Genomic DNA, 15,469 nt, shown 5'->3' with positions numbered 1-15,469 from the left:
ATTTTTTCTTTTTGCTTATGTGGTGCTGAGGAATCGAACCCAGGGCCTCAGGCATGCAAGGCAAGCACTCTACCACTGAGCCACCTTCCCAGCCCCTAGCTTTTAATTTTTTAAAATCCCTAACCAACAGTATAGTAAGTAGTAAAAAATTAAAAACACAGTTATTAGGAAGAGTAACATCTACTAGTTATATACCTTGTGAATAAGGTCCAGAATTTCCTGACTGCTTTCTAAAACACAAAACTGAAAAATGTGTCGAAGCATATCAGACAGGATAGGTATAAGCCAAGATGAAGAGTTCTGCAAACAAAAATAGAATCAAAGCAAATTAATTTAAGAAAATATAATCAAACAGATGTCAGCCTACCTAAAGTATATATATGTTATTAGATGAAAATATTGCATTGTTTTATCAAAAAAGTTCACCTAACCATAGATTCTGGTTAGATTTAAAGGCAACAAGTACCCACTGATTACTTCAATAGTTTGGAGAAATTACATAGTATATAATCAGAAAGGAGCTAGCTCAATTATTGTTAGTCAAAATTATCTGTTGATAGTTGAACTGTCTCCTGTCTAGAAGCAAATCACATCAGCAGTCATTTTGGTGACATCAAATATCACTGCTTTGTTAGGGAGATCTGGAAAATGATCATGTTATTGCTGCTGTGCTATAAGTGTTTAAGTTCTACTTGTTAAACAGTAATACAAGTAATGAGTTATATAACATCCATCCTAGAAAACTGTACTTTTGAGTTTACTACAAGGCAAATTCTTAATTTGAAGGAGGTATGCACATTCTTTTTAGATAAACTTATATACATAGGTATACCATTTTGTTTCCAATTCCAGCAGGTCCCAATGTCTCCTCACATATAGGAAGAACCTCAATCTAAAAGATTTTTCAACAATTCAAAAACCCACCCAAATCAAGCAAGCAAATGTCTATTGTGTGCCAGAACTCTACAAACAAGGAATCAGAAATGCTGTCATTGCTCTTTAGATAATTAAAAGCATCCGTGGTATACTCATAAAATAAAGAGTATTACTCAGTAATTTAAAAATGAGCTAAGAGCCGGGTGCCGGTGGCTCACGCCTGTAATCCCAGTTACTCAGGAGGCTGAGATCGGAGGATCACGTTTCAAAGCCAGTCCAGGCAGGAAAGTCTGTGAGACTCTTATTTCCAATAAACTACTAGAAAACCAGAAGTGATGCTGTGGCTCAAGTGGTAGAGCACTCGCCTTGAGCTGAAGAGCACAGGAACAGCACCCAAACCCAGAGTTCAAGCCCAACGACTGACCAAAAAAAAAAAAAAAAGAGCTAAGGCTCATGAACCAGGCTCTAGGGCCATGCCTACAAGCCTGCAGTCTAGCTTCTCCAAAAGCTAAGATCTGGAGGATCATGTGCTTCCCCCAACACACACACACTCACTCACACTCACACACACACACACACCATCTACAAAACGTAGAGTAAATCATGTGCTCCCCCCATCACACACACACACACACACTCTACAAAACGTAGAGTAAATCATGTGCTCCCCCATCTCACTCACACACACACACACACACACCATCTACAAAACGTAGAGTGAACCCAAAAGTATGGACTTTAGTTAATAACAATCAATATTGGCCTATCAATTATAATAAATGTACCACCTGAATGCAAGGTATTAACAGGAAATTGTTTGGACAGTAAAAGAAATAAAAAGCACATATCTAGAGAACTTTCTGGACTTTTCCCTCAATTTTTCTGTAAATCTAAAATTGCTCTCAGTCTATATGCTTAAAAAAAAAAAAGCCATGTAAAATAAAGCGATTTGATGACTTCAAGAGGTTTGTCCAAAGTAAATTTAAAAATACACAGGGCTGGGAAGGTGGCTCAGTGGTAGAATACTTACCCTGCATGCATGGGGCCCTAGGTTTGATTCCACAGCACCACATAAGCCAGAAAAAGCCAGAAATGGCACTGTGGCTCAAGTGGTAGAGCACTAGCTTTGAGCTAAAGAGCTAAGGGACAGTGTCCAGGCCCAGAGTTCAGGCCCCATGACCAACCAAAAAGAAAAAGAATACTCAGAAACATTTTGTCATTATTTGGGGGTTGAGAAGAGGTTGGGTGGAAGGTAAGGACATTAGAAGACAATCAACATGATAGAAATACAATATATGCATGTTATACAAACAGAATAATCAAACCTACTAAAAAAAGAGGACAAAAAAGAAAGTAACTGTCATGTTGAATATGATCAATATACACTTTATGTATCAAAATATCACAATGAACCTTCTTTGTATGATCAATATAAGCCTAAAATATTAGGCAAAAAATTACAAAATTGAAGTAAATATGAAATGAAAATAAAAGTAGCCGATGATGGTTATGGGTCTGTACCTCAGTTGTCAAACCAATCTGTCCCTAACCAGAGAATTATAAAACAGACCCAACAGTTTTTCTGCTTAAGATTCTGATTAGAGGGCTGGGAAGGTGGCTCAGTGGTAGAGCACTTGCCTTGTGTGCCTGAGGCCCTGGGTTCGATTCTCCAACACCACATAAGAAAAAAGAAAAAAGCCAGAAGTGGCACTGTGGCTCAAGTGGTAGAGCGCTAGCCTTGAGCTGAAGAGCTGAGGGATAGCGCCCAGGCCCCACAACTGGACCAAAAAAAAAAAAAAAGAAAGAAAAGATTCTGATTAGATAAAATCAAAAGAATGGAAAATAAAATGTATACGTTTATTCACAAAGTTTAACATAACATCATACTGCAGATTAAAGCAAATGCATGTGAAATATTCCCAATTTACATAAAAGTACATGGTTAGTGAACATGAGAGACATTTATTCATGCACATATCTGTCTTAAAAAAATTCAATCTGCTTTTTAAAGATGATTGGTCCAACTGTAGCATCTATGTAAAATATATTATACATATTATGTTGAAAGAATTTGGATTCCTTGTTGATATTTTCCCTAAGGCATTCTAATCCACCCACATGGTTATTTTTTAAAAATCACAGTACTAAAATATTTAATAAACAGGGAAAGGATTCCTTATCTAATGGGCTCAAAACACTAATATTACTTCAATGATATCTGAAGACATTTTAGTATGTAATTCCTGAGTATAGTATTCTTGGAAATAGCAGGATCTTAAAGACTGGGTAATCTTTAAGAGGAAGCAGCAGCCTGGGACTTCAAGGGCCAGTCACTTAAAATCTTACAATCTGGGATAGGTTCTGCTAAACACCACCTTGTCAATCATAGAGACCAAGCAAAGGTTGAATAACATGTATCCTATGAACTACTCAAATAATACTTGTATAATTATATATATACAAGCATTTACTAAAGACTTCCTTTGTGATAAGCACTATTCCAAGTGTTGAAAACACAACCAAAATACTAAAATATTTGTCATCATGATTTATTTCTGCATGTTTGTACAATTACTATATCTCTTCTAGCCCAGCATTTTGATCTTTGAATATGTAGCAAGCATGAGCTAATGATCAAGTTTATTTTATAAAATTAATTTAAAAGCTGCAAGATTTCTATAGCTCAGTTCTTACCTGATCCTGTGTTGATAATAAGGTAAACAGAGTTTCCAATGCTGCTCTTCGAACTGATGATATAGTGTGATGCAAAAATGGCCAGACACGTGGAACTAAAACTGTGAGTGACTGTTGAATACTAATAAAGAAGACACAAATTAATCTTACTCATTCTCAGTTGAAACTTCATATATTTATCCAAAGTATCACTCTCATGTGGATCTAGAGACTGAGATTTTAATCTTTTTTATTTTTTTTTAAAAAAAGGTGATTCAATTTTCATATGAACAGTCACCTAATACCCTTACTGAAAAATGTTATTACAGAACCAAAACTGGCAGAGAGAAAGTTTGAATCTAACACTGCGGTTTTCTGTGGCACCAATATCGTGAACTACTTTTATCAACTTAAAACTTTTAAAACTGTTCTTTCTGAAGAAAATGGGATATTTATCTTAGTAATGCAATCAATCAGGTTTACTAAACCTAACTCCATTCTTCCTGTGGCTAACCCCACCAACAGGTAGATAAACATACTATTCATCCCCCTTTGAGGCTATTTATCAAATGGTATGATTGTAGCCTTGTAATTTACTATTTTACTTTAGCAGTAAGTTAAAAGAACTCAAATTTCTTCCTTTTTACAGATGAAATTATAATTGAGGAAGCAAGCAAAACCAAGTCTAGTTTAACTTGAATCATGGGATTCCTGTCATTCATGAATCATTTATAACAGTTACCTGGGTTAAGAAATGATTTGTATTACATTTGAATTATACACCTATGTAGAAAAAAGTATGAACAAAATGGTGTATGCCAACGTTTATATTACTTGTCCAACTTCTGTGCTTCCTTTCTGGAGGCCTACCTTTTAACACTATTTTTTAGTTTCTATGAATATAACCTTTTATGTTAACATTTAGTAAGTTCACTTGCACACACAGACATCAAAACATGCACACACAGACATAAAAGAGACTCAGAAAACATAAAGGCATTACAACAAGGTCTTGTTAATAATGTTTAATGATTCATGCTCCCAAGGACATGTTGCATTTCTTCTTACAAAGCTGGAAAGTATCTGACAGATAGAAGAAGCAAATTTTTGAAACAAATGAAAAAGATGGAAAACTTCAGTATTTCACATTGAATTACCAGAATTTTCATTATTGTATTTTGCTTACATATTCTAGTTTTTCTAACACTATCCACTAAGGCTAATGGGCCAAATTCATTCCTCCTGTATTGTTTTGTTTTGAATTAAGTTTTACTAGCACACAAGCTAGTTCATCACTTCATGTAATGTACATGGCTGTTTATCTGAGATGACAGAGTAGAACAGTTCCTGAGATTGTGGTTCACAAATTAAAAAAAAAAAAATCACTATTGGAACCTTCACAGAAGAGGTTTACTTGTTAAAATCTTGATTTAAGCCAGGCACCAGTGGCTCACGCCTGTAAACCTAGCTACTCAGGAGACTGAAATCTGAGGATCGTGGTTCAAAGCAGCCCGGGCAGGAAAAGCTGTGAGACTCTTATCTCCAATAAAATACTCAGAAAACCAAAAGTGGTGCTTTGGGCTCAAGTGGTAGAGCTCTAGCCTTGAGCTGAAGAGTCGAGGGACAGCACCCCAACCCTAGAGTTTAAGCCTCACAATTGACAAAAAAAACCAAAAAACAAAAAACAATCAAACTTGATATGGAGTATTTTAAAACCCCAATATTAGGGCTGGGAAGGTGGCTCAGTGGTAGAGTGTTTGCCTTGCATGTGTGAAGCCCTGGGTTCAATTTCTCGGCACCATATAACAGAAAAAACTGGAAGTGGTGCTGTGGCTCAAGAGGTAGAGTGCTCGCCTTGAGCTGAAGAGCTGAGGGATAGCACCCAGGCCCAGAGTTTAGGCCCCACGACTGACAAAAAGTAAAATAAAACCCCAATTTAGACAGGTTCTGATGGCCCATGCCTAAAATCTTGGCTATTCAGTGGGCTGAGATCTGAGGATCTCTTAAGCCAGTCCAGGCAGGAAAATCTATGAGACTCTTATCTCCAATTAACCAACAGAAAACTAGAAGTGGAGCTGTAGCTCAAAGTGGTAGAGCGCAAACCTTGAGCAAAAGAGCAAGGGAACAGCACCCAGGCTAGGTTCAAGCCAATGACCGACAAAAAAAAAAAAAAAGAAACAAACAACAACAAAAAAATAACCTTGTATTTTGCAACTTAAGCAATGGAAACAAATAAATAGGAAACTCCACATATGTGGAATTTTTTTAATTTTTTAAAAATTCAATTACTTTTATAGGTACCTGGTTTGACATTTCTACTTGTGTGCTATTGTATGAACCTAAATTTAGCATTCAATTACTACCAGCCAGTCAGCATTACTGAAACATTTGAAACATTTTCTATATATCTTTGATTTTTTTATGTAAAATACTCATATAGTCAGAAATTAATAAAACATATGCTGGGAAGGTGGCTCAGTGGTAGAGCGCTTGCCTTGCGTGCATGAGACTCTGGGTTCGATTCCTCAGCACCATATAAGAAAAAAGCTGGAAGTGGCGCTGTGGCTCAAGTGGTAGAGCACTAGCCTTGAGCTGAAGAGCTGAGAAATATCGCACAGGCCCAGAGTTCAGGCCCCACGACCAGCACCCTCCCCCCAAAATCAAAACAAAAAACAGAAATTATTAAAATATATCATGTGCATATTTACTGACCACTCTCACTAGAACAGTAATTTCCTCATCTGATTCTTTTTTTTTAATTTTAAATTTTCTTGCTCCAGTTCTAGGGCTTAAACTCAGGGACTCTGTCTTTTGCTTGTCTTGCTTACTCATGGCTGGCATTCTACTATTTGACCCACACCTTCAGCCCAGCTTTTACTGGTTAATTGGAGGTAGAGTCTCAAGGACTTTTTTGCCTTCCATCTAGTTTCAAACTGAGATCATCCTAGTCAGCCTCCTGAGCAGCCAGGCATCATGTGTGAAGGTTCAAAAATTTCATGTTTCTTCTATAATGCTAATTAAAAAAAAACAATAATTCAGAGACCAGTCATAAAAATTAGAGAACATTATTTGAGTATCACTTCAAACATTAGAATAGGAAAGTCAGTAACGCTGTAATTTTTTCAATGTGGTGTACATTTCTGCCTCATCCAATCTTTCCCTTTGGGTATTATGTTATATTAGTATGTATTCCTTTTCTGAAGCGAACTTAATTATTCTGAAGAAATAAACATTACAAATAAAAGTTCAAAGAGAAAAGTTTTGGAAAATATAAAGCATTATATATATATATAATCCTAATATCACAGTCAAAAGTACATTCTGAGATGAAAGCTGAAAATAACATGAAATAATAATGTTTTTAAAGTAAACTGTCATAGTGTTCACAAAATAGTAAGTTGTACAACCAAAGTATACCAAGAGTAAGGAAAGTAACCTGCTTTGTTGCAGTGGTGGGGATGGGTGTGTACATGAATACTACCATTTTACTTTATTCCCAGCCCTCAAAGTGCTGGTAGCTAAAGAAGATGACTTCCTGAAAATAATGGTCGTTGCTATCCCCAATTCACTCCACTATCTTTTTTTTTTTTTTTTTTTTCCAGTCGTGAGGCCTGAACTCTGGGCCTGGGCGCTGTCCTTCAGCTCTTCAGCTCAAGGCTAGCGCTCTACCACTTGAGCCACCATGCCACTTCTGGCTTTTCTTGTTTTTGCTTATGTGGTGCTGAGGAATTGAACCCAGGGCCTCAAGCATGCCAAGGGCTCTACCACTGAGCCACCTTCCCAGCCCCCTCACTCCACTATCTTTTGAGTGTGTGTGTGTGCCCGGCCTGGGCACTGTCCCTGAGCCTTTTTGCTCAAGGCTAGTGCTCTACCACTTGAGCCATAGTTCTACTTCTTGCTATCTGGTGGTTAATTGGGGATGAGAGTCTCATGGGCTTTATTGCCAAGCTGGTTTTGAACTGAGATTCTCAAATCTCAATCTAAGTGGCTAGGATTACAGGCATGAGCCACCAGTGCGCAGCCTACACTAGTATTCTTAAAGTTGCAAGATGTCTAGGGCTTAATTAACTAGAAAGTTAGAAAAAGACTTTCTACTTTATACTATTAATTAGAAATAATTACCTGCATTGTTGGACCTGAGGATAAGTTAACAATGATGAAAGAAGAGTCATAATACTATTTGTTGAAGCTGTCAGATCATCTAATTCCAGAAGAGCATCCCATAAGGTATTTATAATAGAGGGTACCTATAAAAAAAAAGAGTCAACAACAACATGTAATTCCAATGAAGTTGCCAGTTTTTGTCTTTTTTGTATGTGTCCTGGTCCTAGAACTTAGGGAGGGCCTGGAAGCTGTCTATGAGCTTTTGTGCTCAAGTCTAGCACTCTACCTACCATTTGAGCCAGAGCTCTACTTCTGTTTTGGGTTTTTTTAGTAGTTTGTTGGAAATAAAAGTCTCATGGACTTTCCTGCATAGATTGGCTTCAAACAGCAATCCTCAGATCTCAGCCTCCTGTGTATCTAGCAGTACAGGTGTGAGCTACCAGTACCCAGCTCAAACTTACCAGTTTTAAGCAAAGGACATTAAAAAGACATTTACAGGAGGAGGGAAGTAATTGAGGAGATGGGGAAGGAAGGATGGTAGGGGAAAAACAAAGGAGGCAGCAACAATCCTCGATAGGAAATTACCTTACTCGTAACTGTAACTCTTCTGTACAGTATTAGAATAAAACACACATTAAAAAAAAGACATTTACAATTAATAATGCTCTATCCCGCCTCCTTTTTTTTGGCCAGTCCTAGGGCTTGCAGGGCCTAGGCACTGTCCCTGAGCTTCTTTTGCTCAAGGCTAGCATTCTACCACTTGAGCCACAGCAACACTTCTGGCTTTTTCTGTTTATGTGGTACTAAGGAATCAAACCCAGGGTTTCATACATGCTAGGCAAGCACTCTACCACATTCTCAGCCCCTATACCTCCTCCTTTTAATGCCATTCTATTCTACTCTATTGCTTTCTTGTGAACTAGATTCATACTGGACATGAATAATCAGAAAATAAAATAGCTTTTTGTTTTTGTAAGAGACAGAGACTCGAATTCAATATTGGCTTTCACTCACTGGCTGGTACTCTACCACCTGAGCCATGCCTCCAATTCCCAAAATAGTTAATTTTCTATTTTATGTAAAAGACTAAATTTCAAAAACAATACTATACAATGATACAAGGTATGCTACTCTATGTAAAGCAATTTTAGATGATACCAGCCATCACAAAAAGACAAATTTAGTTTTTCAGCTCATAAAATAATGCTAGCTGTACTTTAAACTTTGTGTTCTGGGTTTCATGAAATGAAACCATAGCTATAATCTAAACTTTAGTTAGTTGAAATATCTACATTTAAAAGAAAAATTATAGCTGGGCGCCAGTGGCTCACGCCTGTAATCCTAGCTACTCAGGAGGCTGAGATCAAAGCCAGCCCCGGCAGGAAAGACCGTGAGACTCTTTTTTTTTTTTTTGGGTCCGGTCATGGGGCCTGAACTCTGGGCCTGGGCACTGTCCTTCAGCTCTTCAGCTCAAGGCTAGCACTTTACTACTTGAGCCACAGCGCCACTTCCGGCTTTTTTCTTTTTGCTTATGTGGTGCTGAGGAATCGAACCCAGGGCCTCAGGCATGCAAGGCAAGGGCTCTACCACTGAGCCACCTTCCCAGCCCCAAGACCGTGAGACTCTTATCTCCAATTAACCACCAGAAAACAGAAAGTAGCACTATGACTCAAGTGGCAGAGTGCCAGCCTTGAGCTGAAGAGCTGAGGGACAATGCCCAGGCCCAGTTCAAGCCCCACAACCAACCAAAAATAATATTAACAATAATAATCCCTTCAAAAAAATTAGCTCAGATTTTAAAAAGCCAAAACCTAACATAAAAAGTAGATAACAGATATAATACATAATCAAGATTTTTTGGGGTTGGAGGCGTAGCTCGTTAGTAATGAGTGAAACCCATTACCACCTGCCAATCAGACAATGAACAAAAGTATCAAGATATGGAGTTTGAATCCTGGTCTCAGACCAAAAAAACAAACAAACAAAAATTTTCCTGCCTCAGATTAATGTATGTCACAAGAAAATTAAGAATAAAGGAGAAAAAAGAACGAGATGTTTTCCCAAATACTCCACGTCCTAAGTGTAAACATTTTTCTCCAAGGAGCAAACATAAGGAATACTGAATGTACCTTTTGTGTCTGAAGGTAGACCAGGCTTTCTACGACAGGCACTAATGATGCTGCAGCAACAGCTCTGACATCGTCATCAAGATCTTGAAGTCCTTCGATTACTCTAGTTAAAACTTTAGGTAATAAAGTATTAATTACATCCTATAAAATAGTAAAACAAAATAGATTAATTTTTTTATAACAATGTTTGCCTTTAAATATTTCTACTTTTTTTAGTGGTTCAAACTTGCTTCAAACTTGCTAGATAAGCACTCCACCACTTATATATGTAGTTAATGAAAGCTACTTCTTTGCACCTTTTTTTTTTTTTTTGGGCAGTCATGGGATTAGAAGTCTGGGCCTGGGCACTGTCCCTCAGCTCTTCAGCTCAAGGCTAGAGCTCTAACACTGGAGCCTCAGCACTATTTCAGGTTTTCTGAGTGGTTTATTGGAAATAAAGAGTCTCACGGCCTTTCCTGCCCCGGAGATCCTCAGATCTCTCAGCCTCCTGAGTAGCTAGGATTACAGGCATGAGCCATGGGCTCCCGGCCTCTTTTCCCATTCATATGTAGTTAATAAACTAAAACAATAAATTCACTTTAACAAAAACTGAAGTAGTTACCTGACGTACTGCCAATGCATATTTAATTCCCAGCAGACCACCATGTCTGACTTCCCACTGATCTTGTGTAAGTAATTTTAGCAGTACATCTACAGTTTTATGAACTCCTGTTTCATTCATGTGTTTTAAAACCACTCCTAATGTTTGAGCACAGGTTTCACGAACTGGTGCTACAACCTACAGAACAGAAAGAAAAAAAAATGTGCATTTGCAAATAATCTTGTAGTATTTGTAATTTGTTTAGGCAAAACTTGACTTAGGTGATACTTACTTCATCAGAAACAAAGTCTCCAAATCTGTCCAATGCAAAAACACAAAGGAGTCTAATAACCAAGTCTTCCAACCACTCTTGATGCTGCTGAATCATCTATTAAAACACAATTATTTTTAATAACAAAAACCACATGTATACTGGGATGGAAAGACACCTTATATCTAAAATAAAAAAAAAACAAAAAACAAAAGCGGGGTAGATTATTTGTGTATGTGTGAGCGCCAATACTGGGGCTTGAAATCAGGGCAAGTTCTTGCTTAACTTTTTCACTCAAGGTTGTCATTCTATCACCTGGGCTATATTGCCACTTCCAGATTTTTTGTTGGTAAATTGGAGAAAAGATTTCTGGTAGCCAAGCACTGGTGTTTCACACCTATAATCCTAGCTACTCAGGAGGCTAAAATCTGAGGATGGTTATTCAAAACTAGCTCAGGTGGAAAAATTCCATGAGACTCTTCTCTCAATTAACCACCAAAAAGTCAGAAGTAGACCTGTGGCAAGTGATAAAGTGCTAGCCTTGAGCAAAAAAGTTTTTAAGGGCTGCACTCAGGCCCTGAGTTCAAGTCCCAAGAGACCAGCATAAAGAAAGAAAGGGGGGAAAAAGAGAGGAGAGAAAAAAAGACAGACAGACTCTTCTATTTGTGTGCCTGAGCTGGTTTAAAACTGAGATCCTCAGAACTCATCCTTTTGAGTAGCTAGGAGTACAGGTGTGAGCCTCTGCCACCCGGCCAGGACAGATTATTTTAATAGAATGAACAATAACCAAAAAGTATAACAGTCCTAATTATGAATTTTTTTAATTAATTAATTTTTTTATTGTGAAAATACCGTACAGAGGGGTTACATGGGCAAGATAATGAGTAAATTTCTTATGAAGCATTGTTGCCTCCTCCTTTGTTTCCCCTTCCTATCCCTTCCCATTACCCCCTTAGCCCCCCCTACCGGATCCTCCCCCACACCAAAGTTGTAAAGTTTGTTTTTCAACATAACGACTTGTACATCTCATTGTTGCAATGGGTCCACCTGTATCCCTATTGAAACGATTTGTTTTTTCCCTTCCCCTCCACAAATTATACCAACATCAAATACAGTGTTCAAATTTTTTTTCTTTCATGCAATTGTTTCTAACATATTTATAATTTCTTTGTTGCTTTGTATGTCCCTAATTATGAATTTTTAAATTAATTATGTCTTCTTTGATGATCAGTTGGAGTAAGATTCAAAATTCATAATTCTTGTTACTTGTACTTCAAGAGAAATTACTTGAGATTTCTTTGTTATCAAGTATAACTGTCACATAGCTACTATCTATCCAATCACCAGTCTCGTTACTCCAGTCATGTTTCTCACTGACCTTTCTGATAGTAACTTATTTATATTACTCTACTTTCCAATTATATCCTATATAAATACTCTTTCTGGAAGTTTTCCACTCAATGTTTCTAAACATCTTTCTCCAGAACTCATTTTTCCTGTCTAGAAATACTTTTCCTTATTTAAAAATGTATTTTTATTCTTTTTTTGTCAGTCGTGGGACTTGAACTCTGGGTCTGGGCGCTGTCCCTCAGCTCTTCAGCTCAAGTCAAGTGCTCTACCACTTGAGCTACAGCACCACTTCCGGTTTTCTGGTGGTTTATTGGAGATAGGAGTCTCATGGTTTCTCCTGCCTGGGCTGGCTTTGAACCGCGATCCTCAGATCTCAGCCTCCTGAGTAGTTAGGATTACAGGTGTGAGCCACCAGCGCCCGGCCTATTTTTATTCATTTTTTTATCTATTTATATTTCTCTTATCCCACTTTATATACATACTCTTATTATTTTCCTATGTTGGAAATAGAGGCTAACCTCTAAACCTTGGCAATAATTACAGCTCTAATACACTTACCTCTTCTAAAGTGCTATCTCCCATTTTACCACCACTTTTTCCATGAGCTTTAAGAATTTCCCTAAGTCCTGTGCCTGCTCCATGTCGAACCTAAAAAAGTACCAAGAATCAAATGTCAGAGGTTAAATATTCACACAAACTGAGTTTTTCTCTTCAATATGAAAGAGAATATTGCATTTTGAAGAAACTAAGTTTAAGTGATACATTACAAGAACGCATTTTTTGCCAGGCACTGGTGGCTCATGCTTGTAATCCTAGCCACTCAGGAGGCTGAGATCTGAGGATCAAAGTTTGAAGCCAGCCTGACTCTTATCTCTGATCAACCACCAAAAAGCCAGAAGTGGAACTATAGTTCAAGTGGTAGAGTGACAGCTTTGAGTGAAAAAGCCAAGCTACCACATGAGGCCCTGAGTTCAAGGCCCAATACTGGCACCAAAATAAATAAATAATCAACTATATAAGAATTACATATTTCTGGGGCTGGGAAGATGGCTCAGTGGCAGAGCTTGCCTTGCATGCATGAGGCCCTGGGTTTGATTCCTCAGCACCACACAAGCAAAAAGAAAAAAAAAGCCGGAAGTGGCGCTGTGGCTCAAGTGGTAGAGTGCTAGCCTTGCGCTGAAGAGCTGAGGGACAGTGCCCAGGCCCAGAGTTCAGGCCCCACGATTGGACCCAAAAAAAAAAAAAAGAATTACATACTTCTTAACTTTCTTTTATGTGTAATGTTTTAAAAGTCAACCAAGAAAACAGCTATTCTAGTATTCTAGCATATGGCTGTCCAAGTAAAGGAAAGAAAAAGAGTTTTGTATTTTTCTCAGAACCCAAATACCAGTATTTTAGGAATACATGCATTAGCATTAAGTTCCAGAGCTACCAGTAATAATAGCCAAGAAGACAATTCAAACAAAACATTTCTACTACACTGGAGCCCACTCTCCTTTCTCAGAGAAGGTGAGGATATTTTGCCAAGTGTTATGACATCTGGAAGGGAAATTCAAGCCAATGACACTCCACTCACTTATTCAAACCTGGACATGAGTTAAGACAATTTCAAAGAGAAGTACACCAAGGAACAGAAATGCTTCTGAAAGGTATCCAAAGTGGGGGTTTCCCCTCCTCCTTTCTGCACCAGCAATTAAACCCTGGGTCTCTCACATGCATTCTAACATTGAGCTACAACTATAGACCCAATGCAAGGTAAGGAAATTAAGTAACAAAATCCAGGGGAAAACCAAAGGAGAACAGAATGGTTTAAGACTACCAATACATACATTCAACCAGAGGCTTTACTCTCACCTCTCTTATATACTGGGATTTGTTCAAGTGTTGGAGATTTCTTTCAAAGAAAGAAATCTTTTGGAGTGAAAAAGTTGGTGTGAAAATACGGAGTTTTTTGTTTTGTTTTTGTTTTTCTCTTCTCTCTGGTGCTAGGACTTGAATTCAGGGCCTAATAAATAGTAACACACACATACAAACTAACCACTGACATATACTCAGCCCTTTTTTTTTTGGGTCCAGTTGTGGGCCTGAACTCTGGGCTTGGGTGCTGTCCCTCAGCTCTTCAGCGCAAGGCTAGCACTCTACCACTTGAGCCACAGCGCCACTTCCGGCTTTTTTCTTTTTGCTTATGTGGAGCTGAGGAATCGAACCCAGGGCCTCATGCTTGCAAGGCAAACGCTTTACCACTGAGCCACCTTCCCAACCCCTATACTCAGCCCTTGATCAAAATTGTTTACTTTCGAAAATAAGTAATTTTTACTTTATAGAAAGAAATGAAGCTGAAAAAGAAATGATAGTGGAAAGAATGAAAAGGACAATTCACTTCAGAATATGGTTAAAATGATGAGAAAGGTGAAAAATCAGTCTAAAGTTTTACTTTCAAGGTAATAACATGTATCACAAATTCAGGGAGTCATAAAAGAGAAGAGGTACACTAACATAACATTCTTAACCTTGTTCCCATCATTAGGACACAAACAAAAAAAAAGTTGATAAAGATGTTTTTCTTACCTCCCAGGAGGGATTAAAAAGATCATTGCAAAGTTCTTCACAAAAACTTTCCAAAGGCCATTCATTTGTCTAAGTAAGAAAAATATAATTACTCCTGACTCAAAGGGTTTATTTTACACTAACAATTTAAGTAATTCAATAAAGTATATTTATTTTTAGGTCTACTAATAGTATCTAGGCTTTAAACTTTTTTAATGAACAAGATTTTTTACAAATGAAGTGAAGATATGAAATTTTTATTAATAAAATCTCTCTCAATAGACAAACTACTCAATATTCTGACACATTAATTTGAGAAAATTATAAACAATTTCAACGTACCTCTTCAATTAAGGAAGAAGTGTCTGGAATATTATCAATCAGGACTTTAGCATCATTTGTCGTCTGATTAATAACAACATTTGCTATTTTCCGTCTCTTTTCTTCTGGCTCCCCATCAGTGCTATCATTGCTAAAAAAGAAAAGTTGCCATTCTGAAGTTAACAAAGCATAATGTAAACCAAAATGAATGTAAGAGAATACACTGTTTTAACAGATGCTTTTACCATTTTATGCTTATTCCATGTGTCAAAAATTAAACTTACTGCTTCATGTTTTTGGGGGGTTTGGTTATGAGGCTCGAACTCTGGGTATGAGCACTGTCCTTTAGGTCTTCAGCTCGAGGTGAGCACTCTACCACTTGAACCACACTGCTGCCACTTCCTGTTTTCTGGAGGTTAATTGAAGTCTCAGACTTTCCTACCCAGGATGGCTTTGAACTGCAATCCTCAGATCTCAGCCTCCTGAGTAGCTAGGATTACAGGTGCAAGACACCAGCGCCTCGCTTTGCTTAATATTTTTTTTTTTTGGTCGGTCATGGGGCTTGAACTCTGGGCCTGGGCGCTGTCCCTCAGCTCTTCAGCTCAAGGCGAGCGCTCT

General features: G+C 37.8%; 1 protein-coding gene across 1 annotated transcript in view; it reads right to left on the bottom strand.

The window, feature by feature from the left end:
* Btaf1 (BTAF1 RNA polymerase II, B-TFIID transcription factor-associated, 170kDa) overlaps nt 1-15,469 on the bottom strand; it is a 102,708-nt gene that overhangs the window by 59,710 nt on the left and 27,529 nt on the right. The window contains exons 7-15 of the mRNA XM_013034320.1: nt 14,873-15,002; nt 14,552-14,620; nt 12,542-12,631; nt 10,655-10,750; nt 10,384-10,560; nt 9,783-9,923; nt 7,672-7,796; nt 3,571-3,691; nt 196-300 (exon numbers count right to left, since the gene is read on the bottom strand). Coding sequence (XP_012889774.1) covers nt 196-300; nt 3,571-3,691; nt 7,672-7,796; nt 9,783-9,923; nt 10,384-10,560; nt 10,655-10,750; nt 12,542-12,631; nt 14,552-14,620; nt 14,873-15,002 — 1,054 coding nt within the window. The remainder of the gene's footprint in view (nt 1-195; nt 301-3,570; nt 3,692-7,671; nt 7,797-9,782; nt 9,924-10,383; nt 10,561-10,654; nt 10,751-12,541; nt 12,632-14,551; nt 14,621-14,872; nt 15,003-15,469) is intronic.

The sequence above is a fragment of the Dipodomys ordii genome, unplaced genomic scaffold (genome assembly GCF_000151885.1).
Source record: "Dipodomys ordii isolate 6190 unplaced genomic scaffold, Dord_2.0 Scaffold188, whole genome shotgun sequence".
NCBI lineage: Eukaryota > Metazoa > Chordata > Mammalia > Rodentia > Heteromyidae > Dipodomys > Dipodomys ordii.
Note: the sequence above shows the minus strand (reverse complement) of the source record. Positions and strands in the feature narration are given on the sequence as shown.